At 37.0% G+C, this 22,933-nt stretch overlaps 1 protein-coding gene across 3 annotated transcripts in view; it reads right to left on the reverse strand.

Annotated features, from left to right (window-relative positions):
* LOC126975675 (E3 ubiquitin-protein ligase CBL) overlaps nucleotides 1-22,933 on the reverse strand; it is a 94,212-nt gene that overhangs the window by 13,163 nt on the left and 58,116 nt on the right. For 2 of the 3 annotated variants that reach the window (XM_050823675.1, XM_050823692.1), the window contains exons 2-9: nucleotides 13,597-13,743; nucleotides 12,000-12,143; nucleotides 10,288-10,413; nucleotides 9,577-9,692; nucleotides 8,141-8,247; nucleotides 7,373-7,485; nucleotides 6,496-6,587; nucleotides 5,611-5,702 (exon numbers count right to left, since the gene is read on the reverse strand). In XM_050823675.1, the coding sequence (XP_050679632.1) occupies nucleotides 5,611-5,702; nucleotides 6,496-6,587; nucleotides 7,373-7,485; nucleotides 8,141-8,247; nucleotides 9,577-9,692; nucleotides 10,288-10,413; nucleotides 12,000-12,143; nucleotides 13,597-13,743 (937 nt within the window). Of the gene's footprint in view, nucleotides 1-5,004; nucleotides 5,476-5,610; nucleotides 5,703-6,495; nucleotides 6,588-7,372; nucleotides 7,486-8,140; nucleotides 8,248-9,576; nucleotides 9,693-10,287; nucleotides 10,414-11,999; nucleotides 12,144-13,596; nucleotides 13,744-22,933 lie in introns of those variants that run through there. The other variant, XM_050823684.1, reaches the window with a different exon arrangement.

Below are 22,933 nucleotides of genomic sequence, written 5' to 3' on the forward strand. Positions count from 1 at the left end.
ATATTACATATCTATGTAATGTAATGTACATATTTATGTAATATACTACAAAACATTTTTAACTGTATACGGAATATCAAAATTATGTATGTTTACAGTTACCCCAGCAAATGTTTTAAATTGCCTAATGGAGACAATTTTCGAGGATAAATGTCAAACACGGCAAGTCACAACTGTTTTTAGTTGATTTTTATTATAGCTGTTGATGATACATTCAAAATATGCTTAAATCTATTAATATCATGTATTTTTTAAATTTTGTTTCAATGAATATTTATTTCGCAGCAGAAGTTGTAATAAAAACTATTGTAGTCCATCACAGTAGCGTGATTATTATTCTAATTTCAATATTTTATTCAAAATCATAAATTATAAATCTAAATCAATATAGATACTTGACTCATCACGAACTCTCAGAAACCACAAAACCTACAAACTTTTAATTTAGAAGGCAGGTTATTTCTAGAACGTAGGTGTCAGCTAAAGGTTGTATAAAAGTCGTATGTTTTTGAAGTAAGAGACGTGTAAATCGACAGTTAGGTTTTTAGATTTAAATAATAAAAATCTGTGTAAGTCATCTTGGGAAATCCCCTTTTAAAGGTGGTGAAATAGGGGGGTAAAATTTGAATAGAAAAGTTGTTGTAAAAGTAGGATCTTTATAGGGTGCAAAGTGCAAGAAAAAATAATGCTATGAAAATCCCCCACCCGAAACGGGGTGAAATGTGGGTTGGAAGGTTGTATAAAAGCCCTATGTTTTTGAAGTTAGGGACGTGAAAATCGTAATTTAGTTTGCTCGCTATAAATAAAGAAAATCTGTACGTATACGTGGATTTGGAAAATCTCCCTTTAAGGGTGGGTAAATAGGGGATGAAATTTTGGTATCTTTTAATTATTGTCAAACTGAGTTTGGTAGGTTTTTTTAGGGAGTAGGTATCAGCTAAGAAAAGATTTTACGAAAACCCTACTAAGGGGTGAAACTGTGATTAAAATGTTGGATGAAAGTATAGGTACCTATATAATTAAAATACCTTTGACACCTACGCCTTTCGCTGATAAAATTATTAAATAAAAAAAATGTTATACTTAGTCATTTCGAAGAGGGATTGCTTGATGGAGGCAAGACGGCTCAGTCTGGTTTCAAATTTTTTGAATCTGAACACGGCACAAGTGCTTCGAGAAGCAAAAATTATTGTATGGGATGAGTGTCTATGGCCCATAAGAAAGGTATTGAAGCTCTAAATAGGACTCGACAAGATATAAGTACTATTGGCTGGTGACTTCAGACAGACGTCGCCTGTTGTCTCACGAGTGACACTTGAAGGCCGATGAAGGGAGATGAAGTGAAGGCTTGCCTTAAGTCATCAGTTCTATGGCCAAAAGATAATATTTTGTTCTTAAAGTAAATATGGGTGTATCTTCAACATGATTCAAAGGCGGAGGAGTTCTCTAATTTGTTGCTAGACCTTAGTGGTGGAAACATTTTGGAGGCGGAATATAAACTAAACATTCGAAGTAATCTTGGTCACGTTGTGAGAGATCTGACTAGCTTAACGGGTAGAATCTACCCCAATATTGTTCAATCTGGAGTAAATTGCGCTGCATAGCTGAGAGAAAGAGCTATTCTATTCTTTTTCTAAGAAACGAAACGAAATCTCTTAATTATATAAATAATCGTAAATCTCTGACATTTGCATGCTTTGTATAGAGCTGAATAGAAAACTGTAAACTTTTGTACTATACCATCTTGTAATGAAACCTATTCAATGCAAATAAAGTTTATCTTACCTTATCTTAACGACTCAGCCAACAGTATTAATATTTTTTTTAGTAAGTTCAAATAAAATATGAATCTATAGACATTGTATTGCAAGTCGATTATACTGTAGAGTTTCTTCACAATCTTGGGCCACCATGAATACCACCTCAAAGTTGGCGGTACAATTATTGTAATGCACAATCTAAAACTCTTCAAACCTTTGCAATGGAACCAGACTTCAGGTCAAGACCTTGCATAAACATGTGATCGAAGCCTCCATTTTTACTGGCTTCAACCAAGGGGAAACAGTCTTTATCCCTAGGATTCTCTTGATACCATCGGATTACCAATTGAATTGAAACCGGTGCTGCCGGTTAAAGTATGCTACGCGATGACAATTAATAAAGCACAGGGCGAAACTTTAAAACTAGCAGATCTCACATCTCAGAAATGATTATCTCTTGTACTATGTGAGTGCTGGCAGCTATTATAGCTGTGACAAAATACTAGTAGGATATAAAACACTAACGGCCGTTCCCAACATTCAGTCTAAGTCTTACATGAGATAAAAATCGTAACTATCGTTGACTTTTCTGTCCGAATAAACTTATCGACGGTAACTCACCTTATCCGTACACGCTGTCTGTCAATGGGATGACGTATAGCTTACCAGCGATAGAAGTTGGTATGGAAATTGCAATTCACGCGTCCCAATATAAGCCGACAAGAATGACTTATCGGGTATATTGGGACAGCTTCAGATTATTGACAGCTAATTACTGACAGTAGAAGGTAGTCATTTATCTCGTCTAGTATATTGGGAACGGCCATTACTGAACGTGAGAAAGTATAATAGCCCACCACACTAGACTTTGAATTTGCCCTATGAAATTCAAATTCAAATATTTTTATTCACAATAGGATTTAAAATCACTTATTGGACGTCAAAAACTACCACCCATTCAAAAGAGACTGCCTCAGACCTGGGCACAAGAAACTCAGCGGGCTTTTTTTTAAATATAAAATATGGATAACAATGTGATATCGTACAATAAACATTTATAATTAAAGAGCCTGAGGGTGTTCGCTTTATTCCCAGTCCGTGGTGTCATTAAGAAAATCGTTTATGCTATAATAACCTTTACCACACAAACGTTTTTAACAAATCTTTTAAATTTCGTAACACATTTGTTTTGTACATTTTCTGGGGTCATATTGTAAAAGCATATACATCACCCAACAAAAGACTTACTAACTCGACCCAACAGAGTAGTAGGCATAACAAGTTTATGTTTGTTCCTCGTGTTAACATTATGAATGTCACAGTTTCAAGAAAATTCCTCAATGTGCTTATGAAAATACAGAACATTATCAAAAATGTATTGAGAAGCAACAGTCAAAATGTTTATTTCTTTAAAGTTTTCTCTAATGATTCTTTAGGACCTAGGTAATAAATTACTCCTGTGTTATTTGTTAGTTATGTCACCAATTAAGTTTTACCCTATGCACATTCCCAATTACTTTATCGAAATAGTATATTTCATTACGAGTGCGGAAAACCTGTCATTGCAAAGAGTTCCGACAAATGTCTACCCGAGCCGAGGCGCAGCTGAAGGTGAGGATTGACAGTCGGAACAAGTTGCAATGACGGTTCCGCACGTGTACTGAACAACTAATTTTAATACAGTTGCGAAAAAATTAAGCATTTTAATAGAATATTAAAAACACAAAACGGCGCCAACCGTAAAATAATATAAGCAGGGATTTTTTTTGTTTTCTTTACCCATTCTGGGTAGGCAAAGGGAACTATGCCCATACAGCCAATAAGTCTTCAGTAGATTTTTTTAATTTGATATGAAATGAAAATGAAATTTAATGAGATGAAATGAAATAAAACCTAACCAAACTCATTGAACCAACTCATTAAATCCGATATTGAAACAAATTAGTAGCTTCTTTTTAGAAATATTTGCATGAATCATAAAATCTTATATGATTTTTTTTTATAAAAACTTCGTGGTTCGTTTTTTCTTTTTAATAGACATTATTTTGACAGTTGGGAAAGATAACGCCACTTCTTGAGCAACTGTATTAAAATAATATATTACGGCTTAATTAAAATGACAATGACGAATGTAATCTGGTTTTGAACGCGTCAGGTGCTATAATCTTTTGAATGATTCATAAACTAGGATAAAGAATAATTGTAATAATCTTTTGTTTCGAATTTTTGGTGGTAGTGGTTTGAATTGAAAAGGAGAACAAAAAGACCTTCTGTTAACCTGATGATTTAAATACATTGATTGTTAGGTCGTTATTTCTCATGTATATTACAATACGTTGTAATGAGAATAAATAGCAGTTTGCACTGTGGAAGAACATCCAATATTTAAGGCTGGGAACCGAGCCAACGGCATTGAGGAATTGAGCGGAGCTAGGTTACCTCTCCGTACAAGATCGCCACCGTTTTAATTCGGAATAAGAAACATTTTTAATTTATAACAAACACAATACAATATTATTCAGCAAATTAACAAAACTCTTACCAGAAAATACTTTTGCATACAATTTTTATCTAGATTGAATGATTAGCATGGCTCCAAATTGAAATTAAATTTAAGAAATAAAAGATAGAAACGGTTTCAATTATTGGCTATTTTGGCGATTGTTTGGGATAGCGACCTTAAGTGTCTGTCGGTTGTGGTTCAAAGAAGATAGTGGTGACGAGACAAGCGATGTCAGTACTGTATATATGCGGTAAACAAATGGTTTACGTATAATATCGCATAATTTGAAGATAGGCTATTTTAATAACTTCATACATGAACAATTAACCAATATAGATAGGTAGAGGAAATAGAACGGATCTATTAATTTACGTATATATACAGCGTGTCCCAAAATTCAACGTCAAGCCAAAACAGGATAGGCTAGGTGGTATAGACATTCATCAGAAAAGTCAGAAAAAAAGTTCATCCCATGTTCCTTACAAATTATGGGCACTTAACAAAAAAAAAGCAGATTTTCTCAATTTTTTGGTTATCATGGTTTTCATTTTTACTTTTGTCAATTTCAAACGTCTCACCATAATCTTAAATAACATATCACAATCTAAAATAATAATATAATTACACCAAATTTTCTTAGAAATAGCACCTTTTGCAACATTTGAAATTGGCAAAAATAAAAAAAACATTAACCACAATAAACAAAATAGGTAAAAAAAAATGGAGGAAATCTGCTTTTTTATTATTTAATACCCATAAAGACCATGGGATGGTTTTTTTTCTTATTTTTCTGATGATGTTTACCATCTAAGCCTATCGTCTGGTTTCAGCTTGATGTAGAAGTTTGAGACAACCTGTATATGGAACATGTGCCGACAAATTAACTGCATATTATCCGTGCCAATAATTAGAAAGTGTACGCGTACTATGAATGTCTGCCATCGCTCTTATAATCAAGTACACTCGTGATAAGCATTCGCAAGGCAAACAATTAATTTTCACCAAAAGATAGCGCGTATTACTGAATCCTCATTGGTCAGGTAATGACCACAACATATCGTAAACAATCGGTACTTACTGGATACTGTGTATTTCTTAGATCATTTATACATCTAGATTGTGTAACGTTGCCTCGAGATGTTGGCTGGACTGAACTCAGCGGTGATCACCTACCATTTAATTGAACCTTAACCTCATTTGGTGTGAGCTGAGCTGCAAAAACATTGGATCCAATAACCAAACTATTCTTATTTCACTTTAAATATGTGTGTCACTCGCACAGGCCCTAAGGTCAATGACCGATATTCTTGTTGAACCGCGACTTACTCAATAGTTACTATAGTTTACCTCATTGTCATCAAAATCGTCCGTTAGTCCGTTGAAGGTCGTATTTCTCGCCGACCAGCCATTCGAATGATTATTTATCGCTCCGTCTGAATCTGTAATCAATCATAATATTACTTACTGTAACTTTGTGACAGTAAGGGACGAGAAGAACAGGACGTTCACCTAATGTTAATTGATACGACCTGCCCATTACAATGCAGTGCCGCTCAGGATTCTTGAGAAAATTCTGAGCGACACTACAATTGCGCTCGTAACCTTGAGACATAAGATGTTAAGTCTCATTTGCCCAGTAATTTCACTAGCTACGGCGCCCTTCCGATCAAAACACAATAATACTTACACATTACTGCTTCACGGCAGAGATAGGCGCTGTTGTGGTACCCATAATCTAGCCGGCATCCGGTGCAAAGGAGCCTCCCACTCCCCATTAATCTCCTCCAATTAAAACGCCCTGCTCATTACAATGCAGTGCTGCTCAGGATTCTTGAGAAACCAAAAATTCTGAGCGGCACTACAATTGCGCTCGCCACCTTGAGACACAAGATGTTAAGTCTCATTAGCCCAGTAATTTCACTAGCTACGGCGCCCTTCCGATCGAAACAAAATAATGCTTCACGGCAGAAATAGGTACCTTTGTGGTACCCATAATTTACCCGGCATCCTGTGCAAAAGATCCTCCCACTCCCCTCCAACTTAACTACCATTATAAATGCGAAGGTTTGGATTGATGGATGTAAGTTACTCATTTACACCAGAACGGCAGAATGTACCTGGATAGATTTAATACAGAGATAGATAGTATGGAATCGGTGAAATGGTTCGAGGTGACCAGACCAGAGAGCACTATATTCAATGGATGCGGGTAAGTTTGACTGAGTCACTCACTTGATCCATTACACGCGGAAGTTCCTGACGAGCCACTCGACCCTGACGAGTTGGATGATACAGACTTCACAGCAGACTTTGTGTTCGATAACCTGGAACATAATATATGTGGGAGAATTACAATATTATACCAATGTGGCCTGTATCATATTTAACTTTATACGTCTAGATGAGACTGCGTCAACTGTGAAGACGTCGAAAAAAATGTATGTTGATAGTTGACTTCGATTTTGAGCAATGCACGCATAGTAACACAAAGTGACTTACAAATCGCGAGTATAAGACCTTGTACGCATACTAAACTTACAAATCTGGCCTGTTATCATCGATTGTCTAGAAGCAAGAGGCTCTATCTAGACGTATATATGATCTAAGATATTTATTGAATATCTCTTCGGTGTCGACGTTTGGCAAATAGTGTCAAACGTCAACACCGCGCAAACCTCATCTGTCAAAGACTGTTTGAAGCTGCCACTGTCACATCCGTTGGTGGCGCTCATGCGTACGTCAATGTCTGTGACATAAATAAAGTTAATTATTATTGTCCTTCAGTAGAGCGCTCATTTAAAATCCGCAGTGGTCTTCAGGGCTCAGGCTAGTACGTGCGCCCGTTTGAAGTGCGTGCGCAATTCAAACAACATGGCGGATACCAACAACGCGACGCCCGATATAAATACAAATGAATTTGCGACGCAACTGAAAAAGAAGCCCGCTGAGTTTCTTGCGTTCATTCTTCTTCGCATAAGTGATAATTATTGACGTTTCATATCCTATAGGTATCCTTAATAAAATCAAAGGATTTTTTGTAGCCAGCGGTAAATTCCAACCTAGCTGCCCGTCACTATAGTAAGTAAGTCTCCAGTTAAACAATACTCACTTCATATCACACGTGGTGTTGGGCGGGCGTGGCGGTACAAACGCGTCCACCACCACCTGCTCCGTTCCCTTGATCTCCGCGCGGCAGAATGGACAGCCCTGACCTTCCGAGTCCTGTCAATATATATACATTTATCTATACGCACATAATATTTTTTATGACCAAAAGGGACGAGACTAACAAGACGTTCAGCTGGTAATTGATAGGCTCTGGCCATTACAATGCTCAGGATTCTTGAAAAACTCATAAACTGAGCGACATCATAATTGCGCTCGTCACCGTGAGACATAAAACGTTAAGTCTCATTAGCCCAGTAATTTCACTAGCTACATTCCTAATTGAATGGATTTAGTGAAAAGTTTCAATGTGTAGATTGGAAATAGATATAAATTACTGAAAATAAATTGAAATGTTTTTTTTTTTTTTTATTTCAAATTTTAATACAAAAAATTCTAAGTTTTCCATTCTATCGGCAGCCTCCGGCAACCGCATTATGTTTATATGAATTTATGTATGTTTAAGTAAGTATATTGTATTAAATATATCATTGTCTTGTAACCCATAACACAGGCTATATATGCTTAACTTGGGGCAAGATAATTTGTGTAAAAAGTGTGTCAATATTATAATTTGTGTGTAAAAAAAAGTGTGTCAATATTTTGTGGAGATGAACACAGAATATGAAAACCTACACTATTGCCATTTTGTAAATGTACGGTAATACATTGATATAATTATTTTTTTAAATGTATAGATGGCAGCACTCACGATTTGCCAGGCGGTGAGACAGGGCGTGCACAGCAGGTGGCCGCACGGCTCTATCCGGATATCCTTGTCGTTCTCAGCACAGATCTTGCACAGCTGGAACGTACTGCCTGCAACCAAAACAATCAAATATTTTTTGAAGTTACACTTCTTTGGGCGCGTTATGAAAAAGTGATGAGAATGAAATTTTAAGATACGCGCGCATCATTGTAACACAAAAGTAACAGGTTGAAGTCTGTTCCTAAAATTTTGTGACGTATACTTCATTCTTTATTTCTTTTTTTTTGTTTTTTTCGTCCATTACTAGGACAGGCAAAGGGTTCAAGCCCATACAGCCGTATTCATTATATAATCATCAAAGCCATCTTTGCAAGATTTTTACAAAATTGGTCTTTCTAAAAACGTAGAATTGCACGAGGAATAAATCATTTTAATGATTTTTACGTCGATAGGCCGAAGAAGTATAACCTCTTGCGTGCATACATAAGTACACAGTTTTTTTTTATTGAATAAGCTTAGATAATTGATACATCTAGGCTCTTGCTGCTAGACACTGAATGTGTTCTGCATTGAATTCTCACACTACCGTCAATGTGTTTTCGCACTCCTCTACTGCGCCATTTAAGAATAAGTTAATTCAACAATTATTGTACTTACCTTAAGCCTTGTATTCTTAATTCATTATTACATCAACTAATATGTCTGTCATCGTCTGGATTTATTTAATGAGGCTTCTTACGACATGCTTAGGCCTGGGACTTCCTTAACTTTTTTATGCCACGGGGAAGCAAAGGATGAAAGATGACAGGTTATTAGTTCCAAGAATATTCTTTATTGGAGTGTATGTTACGGAGGTAGCTTATCTCAGCACAGCCCTTTATGGGACATACGCGAATGTATGTTTGTTTAAAAGCCCTTTGATCGTTATAGTCTCATATTTTAGCACTGGAACTTTGTGTCTGAGCTGGGGGCCTACTCTTATTGCGATGCATTTGACAACCTAAAATTAACTGATTTGCTATTTCGTACCACGACGTGATTAGAGCTATCTAATTGAGGTTGAAGTCAAATCAACTGGTTACATCGCAATGATGTCAAATGAATGTCAAAAATGATATCAAATTATTCGCAAACTGATTCAGTTCGTTCATTCATTCGTACCATCAGGTAATATTTCAACCTAGACTGGATAGCTTTTGTGTCAAAAGAGGAGACAAACTTATGCAACGACTATAGAGCATCATCTCTTCCTCACACCGAGGACTACAGACAAATTTATTTCGTTCATTCTTCATAAGCGATCCAAGCGCCATTCAGTAAAAGGCACTTCATGATACGTATTTTAGTGACTAAACTAAACTGCATCGGAATCGCGTCGCTTATGAAAAATTGATGGTAGGCCCTCTGAAAAGAAAACAGCGATGACAGAATATACTCACCCATCTCACAATACAACTCGTACTGCTCCTGTGTGACTGTGATGTGATCCTCGGCAGGAGATATAATTGCACTGCTCAAGTCTGGATTCATGTCCCTCCCGTCGGGGTACAGGTAGCTAAGTAAAAAATAATTTATGGACTTTAGTACTCTTACACTGCTTGCACGCACGCACGCTTGGTCAGTGACTGTGCCTTCTGAGTTAGAGGTCTCGGGTTCGTATCCCGGTAAGTATAAACATTTATAATGATGAATATGGATGTTTGTTACCGAGTTATGAATGTTTATATGTATGTTTAAGTATATTGTAGGTATTAAACATATCGTTGTCTTGCACCCATAGTATACAGACTGCCTAGTTTGGGGCAAGATAATTTGTGTAAAAGTGTATCAATATTATATTATTAGATTATTTTATAGCAATAACAATACTATATGTATATTTGATTAAAAAGAGCGCAAAAATAAAAATGCTGAGAGAGTTTCTTGCGCCGCTTCTCTCTAAGAGCGCCATTTGTTTCCGAAGCGGTAGTAGTATGCAGTATATTAGAAATGACATCAAAAAGAAACCTAAAGGAATCAATTTTTAGAAAATAAATGCCTTTTATTATGTTCCATAGGATTCAGATCATAAATGGGTCTATGGTCCTGAAAACACCTCTGACGGTTCCTCTGGTCTTGCATGAAAGAAATAACAAAGTCATAAGACTCACAATCCTTCTCGGTATCCGTCCAGCAAGGCTTGCACCAAGCTCTTGTTCTGCGGGATCGTCTGCAGGATCTCTCCGTCGACCGTCACGTAGCCTATGGCCCACTGACCGAGACGCGTGCACGATAATCTGGAAAAAATTAAATTAAAACATGAACATCAATTTTACCCTTTACTTCCCCAGGGCGAATATGGAATAGGGAAGTCGCAAGCCTAGAGTATCCTAAGAGCTGTTTCACCTGATACCTGCCGCCAAAATCCACCTTCGCGTCACACGCCATAACTTAGGATATCATCCTCACCATCTGGATGAGTGGCGGCGGTCCTCCACAGTGCGGTTTTCAAGGAGCTTTCTTCCACGTACTACAAAGCTGTGGAATGAGCTTCCTTGTGCGGTATTTCCGGGACGATACGACATCTTCAAAAAAAAGCGCAAAGACCTTCCTTAAAAGCCGGCAACGCTCATGTGATTCCTCTGGTGTTGCAAGAGAATGCGAATGGCGGTGATCACTTAACACCAGGTGACCCGTATGCTCATTTGTCCTCCTTTTCCATAAGGCTTTTCAGTGTTTAAAAGTTACGCTGTCGTATGACAGAACTGTAGACAGAACGGCCAGGCTCGTCCGGATAAGAACCATAATTGCCCAGAACACCAGCTTGAAGTAGCAGCCTTGAGCCGCTATGGTTAGCATAGGCACAGTAGACATATGTATCAGTACGGAAACTAAGCCTTGTTGATAAAATACTTACCTATATGTGCGTACACTCCATTGAAGCAATAGGGTTGTCAGGTTATTTTTCTAACGGACTTTAAAAAAGAGTAGTTTTGGAATGAAGTTCATTTATATAATCGTTCAATCTTAATGCCTCGCTTATCACGAAATCAACGGAAATTGCTATCGGTGACATGCAAATTACTTACATAGCGAAATTACTGTAATATTAGCTGATAAGATTGTGTATAAAACGGAACTGAACATATCAGACAATAAGTCTGGCTAATAAGTTTTTTTTTTATATAAATTACAATTATATGAAAATATACATTTAATATACGGTAGAAATGAACGTAGGGTAGAATGCGGGGAGTTTTGAGGGCGATGTGGTCTAAAATAATATGTCAATATCATCATTTCAGCCAGAAGACGTCCACTGCTGGACAAAGCCCTTCCCCAAAGATCGCCATGACGATATTCGGTCCTGTGCTGCCCTCATTGAACCCTATTCCGGCGATCTATATATGTATAAGTAATATGTAATGACAGCTTTTCAGAAAGGAATATTGAGGTGGATTAGAAACTTGGAGGGGATGGATTAAAAAGGGGTCTTGGCGTACAGTCCACTATCAGATAGGGGATGAACTTGCTGGAAGAGTTGATGCGAGTGGAAGAAGATTAGGTCACAGAGATATGAAGAGGTCTTAGGCTAAGATCTCTAGAGCGTACTTAGACTTAGTAAGGTCTGAGCAAACTTACACTTCACCTACGCAAAACTTAGCTGAGTGTAAGATTCATATTGTAGTCATTGGACAGCTGAAAATACACTAAGCTAAGATAGTCCAATGCAAAAGTCAATGTCAAGTCTGCGTTTTATCACACTCAGCTAAGTTTTACGTAAGTAAAGTCTGAGCAGTGTCTAAGTACGAGTCGAGTCAAACCTAAATAAAAGTAAACGGAGAAGGATTTAAGTGTTAGTATGAATATCTCATTCTCTTACCTGAACACGTAGCTGCCCGCCTTGTGTATGTACTTCTGGAGCCTCGCCTTCACCTCATCGTAAGTGAGGAACGCTACATAGCCCGGATGTGTCACGGCAAGGAGTTGCCAATTGCGGAGTAGTGTACTCCAGGGTTGAAACAGCCTGGAACAACAGAATAATACAGAAGTGAGGAATATCACTTAAAAATAACAAAGTTTTTAATTTTAAAGAGCGACATCTCAAGTCAATTTCCTAATAAACAATTATTGCGGTTGTGCAGGTAATGTAAAGTAGATGGAGCCAACATGTAACTTTTAATTGAACATCCTTGGTCTAAAAAAGAACACGCGATACAACCCCAAAAGTGACATTACAATTTCTTCAGTAGTATAAGTGCACCGTAATTTGCAACAGGAATAGGTGGTAGGTACGAAGAAGAGTTGACTAACACTGTACCTGAAAATATTACGTTGTGGTCAGTTGGTTAGTTACATGTCAGTACTAAATTTAAACACTTTATATTATTGATAGTAAACTTAACTTAAGCATAATATTATAAGAATTAATAATAAAGAAAAAGATTAATTAGTAGTATGGGCCCCTCTTTGGGTGAAGGCCTCCCCCATGTTTTTCCACGCTTTACGGTCTTTGCCCAATATCAGCCAGTCTTTTCCATCGTATTCAATGAGATCATCAGCCCACCTCTTCACAGTCTTCCAACTTTTCTAATGCCCACCGGCCCTTTCCACTTCGTTGTCTGCATCGTCCATATCTTGTCTGTGAGTCGTCATATATGACCAGCCTATTGCTATATATATATATTGAAACCTCAACCTCTTAATAGCTAACACGCAATAATACCACTCGGCTTCCCTTGTTATGAAACATCAAGTAAACAGAGGGCATATTACCAAAATACAATTAGGAAACTTCTCGAGACTGACGTAAATTCGCTCGAGCTATTGTAGAACTTTGGAATTTGTTTATGATTTTCTTTGTTTATTTGAAGCATTGTATTTAAATTTGCTTGCTTCTATATTTGACGCTTTTAGAAAATTATTACGTATATACCTACCTAGTCTTGCCATAAATACTAAAACAAAGAAAACAAAATTTCTATTGCAAATAACATTTATTACGTTTACAGTGTGTTAATTTAAAACATAAATATAAAACAACTTAAAATATTAAAAGCTTATTCGAAGTGGTCTCCATTGGCTTGCAATACAGTCCTTTAAACGTTGAGGCCAGATATCAATAGAAGCAAGGACTCTTTACACAGTAAAATTCTTCACTGCCAATCGGACGGATTGTTTTAGGCACAAACGAGCGTACGAGGGTCACCTGGTGTTAAGTGATCACCGCATACCACATTCACTTGCAACAATAAAGGAATCATAGGAGAACCATGAAGCGACGCGGAAGTCTCTACGCAACGCCAAGTAATCCAGCCGTAGGTATATAAACCTGTTTTTGGGTTCGCTATAAAAGCCTTAGGACTGACAGCATAGAGGTTTTTAATCGTTAGGGGGTGTTAACACCCGAGTCCGACAATTTGATTTTAAAAGAATTATCAGCAAAGTGGGTCGGGAATTAGTTAAAATTAGTTACATACCTGGTGAAAACATCAAACTCGAAATTGGATATGAAGTCGTTGCAGGTGAGATCAATGGTGGTCTTCAGCGCCATGGTCTCCAAGCCGGATGAGATGGGGTGCACGTTGTTCAGCTCCTCACGGAAGATCTTCCACGGCACCAGGGTGCTGAAAACAATGAGAAAATACTTTAATTATTTTCTATTAACGTTAGCTGCTGGACCCTGCCAACCAATGACGTTCTATACATATGGAAAACTAGCCGTCCCGGCCCGCATCGCTGGGCGAATGTTAAAAGAAAATAAATTAAATTTTATTCATCTTATTACAACTACAATAAAAAAAATAAGTAGCCATAAACCACCTAGTATAAATTTCGCATCGAATGGTGGTAGTTTCATGTCGATACGATCAGTGGTTTAGGCGTGATTGAGCCTCAAACAAAGACCATTTTCATTATATATATATATATATATATATATATATATATATATATATATATATATATATATAGATGCACATCGTATAAAAGCAAAGCTGAAATATAGAACACGCCATAAATTACACCATATTAACTTCACTAACTGGAACATGTAAATGTACAAGTTGGTAAAAAGTCATCCCACAAAATGATATACTATATTTACGGCCGTTTTCAATAACCTAACTATCCTTAGTTTAACTTACGGATACATTTCTATCACCGTTTAATGACAAGCTCTTATCTATCCATAGTTATGTCCAATATAGTTATAGTCTATATGCTATCTGTCAATAAGTTATTGAAATGTAAGTAAGCGTAAAAGGATAAATTTTGTCTACCTCTAGTAAGTTAAACTAAAGGATAGATAGGTCATTCAAAACGGCCGTTAGTTGATTTGATAGGTGATAGACATGTGTAACTAATCTAAGTAGTTTGTAGATTTTTTATTATTTTAAATTGGGGAAAAATTTCTTTTCATGAAACTTTTTCCCCAATTTAAAATTACCTATCAATGTATGAATACTGGGAATGAACGATTCTTTTCAAGAAACTTTTACCCCAATTTAAAATTACCTATCAATGTATGAATACTGGGAATGAACGATAGTGGCTTATCGGGTCTTATTGCACTGAGCGCGCTATCAATCACAGATTATCGGAGGAAATATGTTTCCGTTTAGTTTAATACCTTAATACCGTCATGTTCATACGCAATTCTCGCTATCGTATATAGATATCACATTATTACATAGCTATATAACAAACCGCGACTTTGACTAGTTCTGTTTTACCTGTCTGTCTTTCTGTCTCTCTTAAATATGAATATGTAGTACGTAGCGAGACCTCGTAGTTATGAAGGTAGTCATATATCGTCATAAAAATATGTTAGTGCCGTGCACTGGGAACGTGGGTGGTATTGTTTGGCAGCAATGACGTTCTATACCCATATAAGGATATATCATTCGCAGTCAAGTATCACTGTCCGAATCAAACCTGAACCGATTAATTATTGCTTTACATTGGCGCTTTTTGACCAAGAATATTTTACACAATTGGAGTAAATGCAGCAATGTATAGATATAGCAGTAAAAGCTTATATTGGCGTAATTTGTGGCATGTTTCATATGTTTTTATACGACGTGATATGTCTACAGGTATGTATCGAACGTTATTAATAGAAACGCCTAAATGCTCCAGTGGGCGGCTCCTTCGCACAGGAAGCCGGCTAGATTATGGGTACCACAACGGCGCCTATTTCTGCCGTAAAGCAGTAATGTGTAAATGTACTGTGTTTCGGTCTGGAGGGCGCCGTAGCTAGTGAAATTACTGGGCAAACATCTTATATCTCAAGGTTACGAGCGCAATTGTGGTGTTGCTGAGAATTTTCGGGTTTTTCAAGAATCCTGAGCGGCACTGCATTGTAATAGGTAGGGCGTATCAGTTACCATCAGCTGAACGTCCTGCTCGTCTCGTCCCTTATTTTCATAAAGAAAAAAAAGAGAAGAAAAAAAAGAAAATGCTAATATTATGTGACAATTCGGACTAAACAAATGATTTTGCAGGACCGAACGAACGAAACTCGTTCAATAAACACGTCATCACGACCATGCGTTCGTATTGCAACGGAAACCGACATCCGCTCGCTCTTCCATCGATCCATACGAGACAACTACACCTTGACCGCGAGTCATCTATAAACATGCGAATATTATTTATAGACTAATAGAGACCACATGGGCAAATGCACGGAAGCTTTCCTATAAGGCTGAGATCTACAGAGCGGAATTAGATTTTGCTCAGACTTTACTTACGTAAAACTTATCTGAGTGTGATAAAACCCGAAACTGACTTTTGCATTGGCTTGTCTTAGCAAGCATTTGTTGCTTAAAAAAAAATGTATTCGTTGTCTATGTGGAGTTGGTCCGACCAGTACATGTAAACACTTATTGAAAAAAGTTAAATATTTTGACATTGCCCAATATGTATATATTTGAAGCGTGTGAATTTGGAAAACAAAATAATCATTTATTTAGAGTCCTCGTTTCACAAGATTACCGCATAGACTGGTTTATGCCCACTGTCCCATTTCTACGAATTACCTACGCAATGCGTATTAAATTATTTAATCATCTGCCTCTAGAAATATAAAGCATACCACAGAAACGTTTAACTAGAAACGTTTAACGGTTTGAAAAAAAATTTATAGCGTTAAGGATTTTTAAAATTGAAATTTTAAGTGATCCTGTTAATTTAAATCAGCCGAATAGAAGACACTACAATAAATTTAAGATCTAATAATGTATACTGTGTGGATGTGAGACATGGGCACTCAACAATGAGCACCGAGACATGCTTAAGTACTGCCAAAGATCTATGGAACGAAGTATGAAGGGAACACATAGACTAGACAAAATTAGAAATGAAGACCTGAGACAAAAAACTAAAGGAACCGACATACTTAATAAAATAGATCAGCAGAAGTGGAGATAGATTGGCCACATGTTGAGGGATGGCCGGGAGAAATGGAGCAGGATTGTCACAGATTGGTATCCAAGAGGTTGCACACGGAGCCAGAGGAGACCTCGAACAAGATGTGAGGATGAACTCAAACTCACAGCGGGCCCGAACTGGAGAAGAGTGACCCATGACAGACTCCTATGGAAAGATCTAGAGGAGGCCTTTGCCAAGCGGCATACTGAGTTAAGCGACATACATTCACTTAGTTTAATCTCAGCATAATTTCAGCTATCAAATGACTAAAAAAAACAAATCAAATATAATTCAAGCTTATTCTCAGCTATGGTTTACATAAGTAAAGTCCGAGCAAACTCTCATCTCAGTTTTAGCTTCAATATTACTAAGACAAAATCCAAACAAAAATCACTTTTATTTAAATAATTCAAAAGTAACAACGTCGCATATCATTGAAGTGAACATTTCTTTTGGCACTCAAAGAGACTGCGATATCACGCTCGGCTATTTAACATTATCTCGGGTAAAGTCGGCTCGCGTCGAAAGGGGTGTGATCTTAATTTAAACACAAATAAAAAAATATATATACATAGAAATGTTATTAAAAAGGTGTATTTCATATTATTAGCCTTGATGAAAATTTTTACTTCAATCGTGGGGTTTCTTAGTAGTAAACTTGACTCCCAATTATATTGTTTAATGGTTTGAATAATTATATAATTTTGTCAATATAATAAATACAAAGATACTAAGTGCAATTCAGTTTTTATTGACCAAACGTTACTTACTATTGTCGCGTAGCATCGCTTTAACGTACATAACGAGAGTTGTCAAACTTCAAGGCATACATAATTTCGACAGCTCTGTCAACGAAACTAATAAGAAAAGTGTTTACTTCAGATGCTGTAGATCCGGGTTCGATACACCTAACCAGTGCATGGAATTTTTTGGGTTTAGTAAAGTCGATGGAAATTTCTAGTACAATTTAAATTTAAAGATGGAATGGAAGAGAATATTTTTGAAAATAGAACAGATCCGGGGTATATGTATAAGCCGTACTAAGCGTGGCCTACGGCATTTCGAGTTCAAACTCGAAAGTGTAAAGGAAAAGAAGGAAGAAAAGAACAAGTAGTGAAAAGTGATCCGTGACAAGAAGAAGATAGAAGATAATAGTGTTCGGTGCGGTTTTGATCTTTTGAAGGTACCGCCGCCGACAAGAGGAACAGCGCCAGACCGGCGAAGTGCAAGTTCAGAAAAGTGAACGCAAATAAAGACTCGTTCCTATAAGCGGAGTATTATTCCCAATCCCTGACCCACTCTCGTGTCACTTTTACAAAGGATGACACATACCAGTTACACCCACAACTGATTCCGAGATAATAATCCCACAATCTCTACGTGCATCATGTGAAGATATTTGTTTCTATAGATGAGGAGGACAATCGAGCGTACGAGTCACCTGATGTTAAGTGATCACCGCCGCCGACATTCTCTAGTAACATCAATAACAGGAACGTCCAACGTTGGTCATTCTCCATTTGGTTAATTAATGTTTGTACTTGCGCCAAACCTCAGCTGCAGCGCTACTCTCGTCAGATAGATAGTAAGGCCTTTATCTAACTTGACGGCACAGCAGCGGTAAGACATCAGCATGCTCGGATGCGGAAAACATAATATATTCGCACAGCCAGCACCTACGCACATTTCAGTAAAAAAATTGCAGTGCTAGATAGGTTACCCAGACAACATTCGGTGTTTGTAAATGCTACACTAACCTACACATGAATAATTAAACATTGCAATAGCACACTACATTACGATTGCACGTCAAAGAAGGATAGTAAATGCAATTATTGCAAGCGAAAAAGAGATAAATCTAACTTGCTAATTGCTTCGTAATTTGAATATCGTATTTGATTGGCAGCGGGCATCCGCACTGTCAATTAGCAATATAATTATTTTTGTGTCAAAATAAAATCTTTATATAAACCGTTAAGTAATGGTTCCAATTATGCGCTATTTTGGCGATTTCTTGGGATAACGATCTAAAGGGATTGAGTAAGTCTCGCTCAGTAAAATGCCGACCGGCAACTGGACGTGCATACCGACAAGTCAGAAAAGGGCCTAATAGTGGTGGCGTAACAGTAACAGAGGTGGAAGACATACGAGTTGACACGAAACAAATTAACTTAAACACTTAACAACGGTCTCCGTAAACGGTGACCGTACAATTAACCCAAATGTCAAAACAACCGCTGCTGTAACTCATGACCAACGTACCTACTACCAACTGATAACAAGCCCAAGTAATAAGGCAAAGGTATAAGGTAAGATAACGACAAAAACTTTTAACTCGGAGTAACTTTATTTCGCGTTTGTAAGTAACACAGAAAAAATTTAAATCATGGAGTAACTTTACACTGCGTTTATTAATAAGACAGTGATGAAGTGTAAATCTTGATTTAAATGAGTTTCTTGCTACTTCTTATATCCCTCAGAGTAATGTACAACACAACTGTCTGTAATGTTGTCACTTCTGTTGTGCGATCTTAAAAGCACACACGCTTTATTTTATTTTCATATTCTTACACAGTAATTCATGAGCACAAGTCTCGTGCCAGGAATCGGCGAGTTAACATAATATCCTGAGGATGCATCGCATATTGGCAAAACACGTGTCGAATTGGTTAAAGACAAAATATCTAAGTGGGATTAAAATTCATAAAACTCATAACATAATAAGTATGGATTTCCGCAAAATAACGACTAACTCAATTTTTTTTACAGTAAACTCAGCTAATAAGCGTCGAATCTATGTCTTTATAAACAATTTGTTATTTTTTAAAGAGATAACCCTCACTTCTGGGATTTATTACACAAAATAAGATTTGAAAACAAAAAGTTATGAACGATGCGGGACTCTAATCTGCGACCTGTAGACGAAGCCATACCCGAGAGTTGAACAAGACATACAAGATTTATCAACGATACGTAACTCGAACGGTTGGCTCTCGGAGGTCGCGGATTCGAGTAACGCATCGTTAATAAATTTTGTTTTCAAATTTAATCTATGTCATTGTACTAAGTAGGTACTTAGCATATTAAGTGACACTGGTAAGCAACACTTAAACAGGGCGATGTTTGGGATTCTAGCGCTCCCATTCAAAGAGTAAGCGGTCGCTCATATCAGGTCAACATACAGAGAACCTTTCTTGTCCACAGACAGGCAACGAAAGCTAGCGAAAGGTCTTCCACTCTCTTACAGTTTCCTCACTACACCATTGAGACTTACTATAGTCGACCAGACAGCCCGATAAGGCGAGTTTAATTTTGATATTATATTACTATTCTATTCTAATTCAAATTAAAATTCAAAAAAATTTTTATAAGTTATTTAGTGCAAGTCAAGATGAAGTACGAACATGAATCTGAACTATATTTATCATTCAAATAGCTTTTCACATTATAATAGGCCTTAGTTTATTTTTTACGATACATTTAATTTATTAATAGGTAAAATTTTAATATAATTTGGGAGTTTATTATATAATATACCACAATCCACTATATAAGATTAAGCAATTTTACGGAGCCTAATAGATGGAATTGCAAATTTATGTTTGTTTCAAGTATTGTATTGATTAAATTGGCTAATATGTTTATGAGCATAAGAGGTTCTCGTTCCAGGTTTAGATTTTTTTGACTCTTGGAAAATAAGATTCCACCAACACTGGAACTTGGTGGAGACAACAACGGACACATATCATCCGATATACCTGCGACAAGCCGAGTCCTAGCCTCCAGATGATCGCCTGGGCCTGCATCGGCGTCAGCGTCAGGGGAGTACCGGACTACGAAGGCGAGCTCGACCATCCAACCATACAACCTACGACCCTTGCTCATATAATATTAATTCACAATAGCATTCTTTAAAGGCCGGTACGGGTAGTTTGCTTTCAAACCCCGTAACCGTCGCAGTGTACTGTCATAATATTAATTTCTCTAAACTTTTCTCTCAATGAATTCCTTGAACGCATTTTATAGACTGCTCGAATTCTTTCCATGATCATTTAGCGTCTTCGCTTTACGCACGCAAAGCCACGTGCAAGAGCCTAGTGGGCGAGCATCGCGTTCCAAAGCGCACACACAAATAAGGTGCGGTATTCACAATACCATCTCCATTTACAGTAAGCGACGTGCTCTCATATTGCATTGCGATGTCTCATTGTTGTCGCATTCGTAATATGATATTGGTATATTACTTATGCGTATACTCGGTTAAGAATTATCAATTGGAAAATCACAAGCGTTATATGAACTTACTTATAAGAGGAACAAATCTAGAATAGGATCGAAGCGACTTTATATAAAAAAAAATATTACGTATTCTTAGAACAAAAATTGATGGCTCAGTTCCGATTGAGATGAATTTTATTGGTAACTAACTGACCCAGCAAACGTTGTATTGCCATGTAAAGTAATAAAAAACAAAACAATACTTAAAATTTTTGAGACCGTATAAAAAATAGATGACGACCGATTCTCAGACCTACCAAATATATCGTACATACAATTTATAGTGCTACAATAATCATTATATTCGATTGCCACCTTGCAACTCTATTGCGTATCTGTGGAATGGAATAGAATAAAATTAAAATCGCGATACAAAAATAGGTGTTGATCGTAGACGGGGGAAAATTTGAATTTGTATATATTAATCATAATAAAATAAAAAATATTTAGACCTACCCGATATACACACAAATTTTTAAGCAAATTGGTTTAGCCGTTTCGGAGGAGTTTGGTAACAATCTTTAGGACACGAGAATTTTACATATTTAAAATGTTCTGATTTAAGGAAATCGTATGATGCGTATTCTGGTAACAAGATCGAACTTCAATTGTTGGGAGGTGCGTATCCTGAAAACATGATGCTGGTAGTATTTTGCACATTGTCGTAATGTCCGGTGGTGATATATGACTGCTGGTATCATCCCGAAAAACTCCTCTGAGCACTCCCCCTAATAAATGCGGTAAAACATGCAGACAGTTTTAATTTAACCATATTTGTAGATAGATTTTCACGAAATGTTTTCCGCAACATGATAAAACTCTCTACTTTGTGGTAATTATGCGTGAAAACTGGGTACTTCTTATTCACACAAAACCTTCTGAATCTCTTCGCAAGTGTGTGGGAGTCGAGATTTCTTCCTCGCCGTAAAAGCGTCTAATAAACGAAAATCAAAACACATTGGTACGATGGTAGAGAATATCCCCCTTATTCATAATAGTCTGCTAACTTATAGCATTGCTAATTCGCACTCTGGTCTTCTATTGACCTAAGTCAGAATGAGAAAAAACCATCCTTAGCGGCTGTTTAAAGTTAGCGGACCATTATGAATAAGGGGGTAAAACTCACTGTGCATTTAATTTGAAAAATTGATATTTGCAATTTATTTGCCCAAAGCTATAGCAATTTGTTTTTTATCCCACCCATTAGGATATATTGAGGGGATAAGTTTTGGTCAGAAACTTTCTGTCTGGATTGGCATACAATTATTTAAGAAAAAATACGATATTTGATTGTGGTTACGTTTTAATTGTTTACATTGTGGTATCATTAAGAATATCTACATTTTGGTGAGCCATGGCCATACTGAAAGTGTGTGGGCAGGCAAATTGTCTTACAATTGTTTTAAGAAAAAATACGCCATTATAATCTAGAACACTACCAGGTTAGGTTTAATTTTAGTTTGTCTGATTATCACTTGTTTTTACATTGTGGCACCGTCTATAAAACTCGAGAGAATATTCGCGCTATGATTTTCACTGTGGCTTAAGTCCACGTGAAGGTTGCCAGAGACTTCAGTTGGTATTTGATGATGAATCGCCATCTCTTGGCTCCTGGTATTCCTGGTGCTGTGAATTGAGAACGTGATCGTGATCATCGCTGTGACGATTCCTGTGCAGGTCGCCTGGCGACTGATACTACATCCCGACACTAATATTGAATCCATTAATTGATAGAGGCCTGCAATATATATTAAGCTGTTGGTTTTCCTTAAATAAATAAATAAATAAATAATAAATAAATATCTGAACACAGCATTGAAACAATCAAAAAGGACAAAATAAAGCAATCAGTGCACCTATATATTTTTTTTATGAAAATAAGCGACGAGACGAGCAGGACTTTCAGCTGATGGTAATTGATAGACCCTACCCATTACAATGCAGTACCGCACAGGATTCTTGATAACCCCAAAAATTCTCTCCTCGTCACCTTGATACATAAGATGTTAAGTCTCATTTCCCCAGTAATTTCACTAGCTACGGCGCCGTTCAGACCAAAAGTCAGTAATGCTTACAAATTACTGCTTGCGGTACCCATAATCTAGC

The sequence above is a fragment of the Leptidea sinapis genome, chromosome 2, assembly GCF_905404315.1.
Source record: "Leptidea sinapis chromosome 2, ilLepSina1.1, whole genome shotgun sequence".
Classification (NCBI taxonomy): Eukaryota; Metazoa; Arthropoda; class Insecta; order Lepidoptera; family Pieridae; genus Leptidea; species Leptidea sinapis.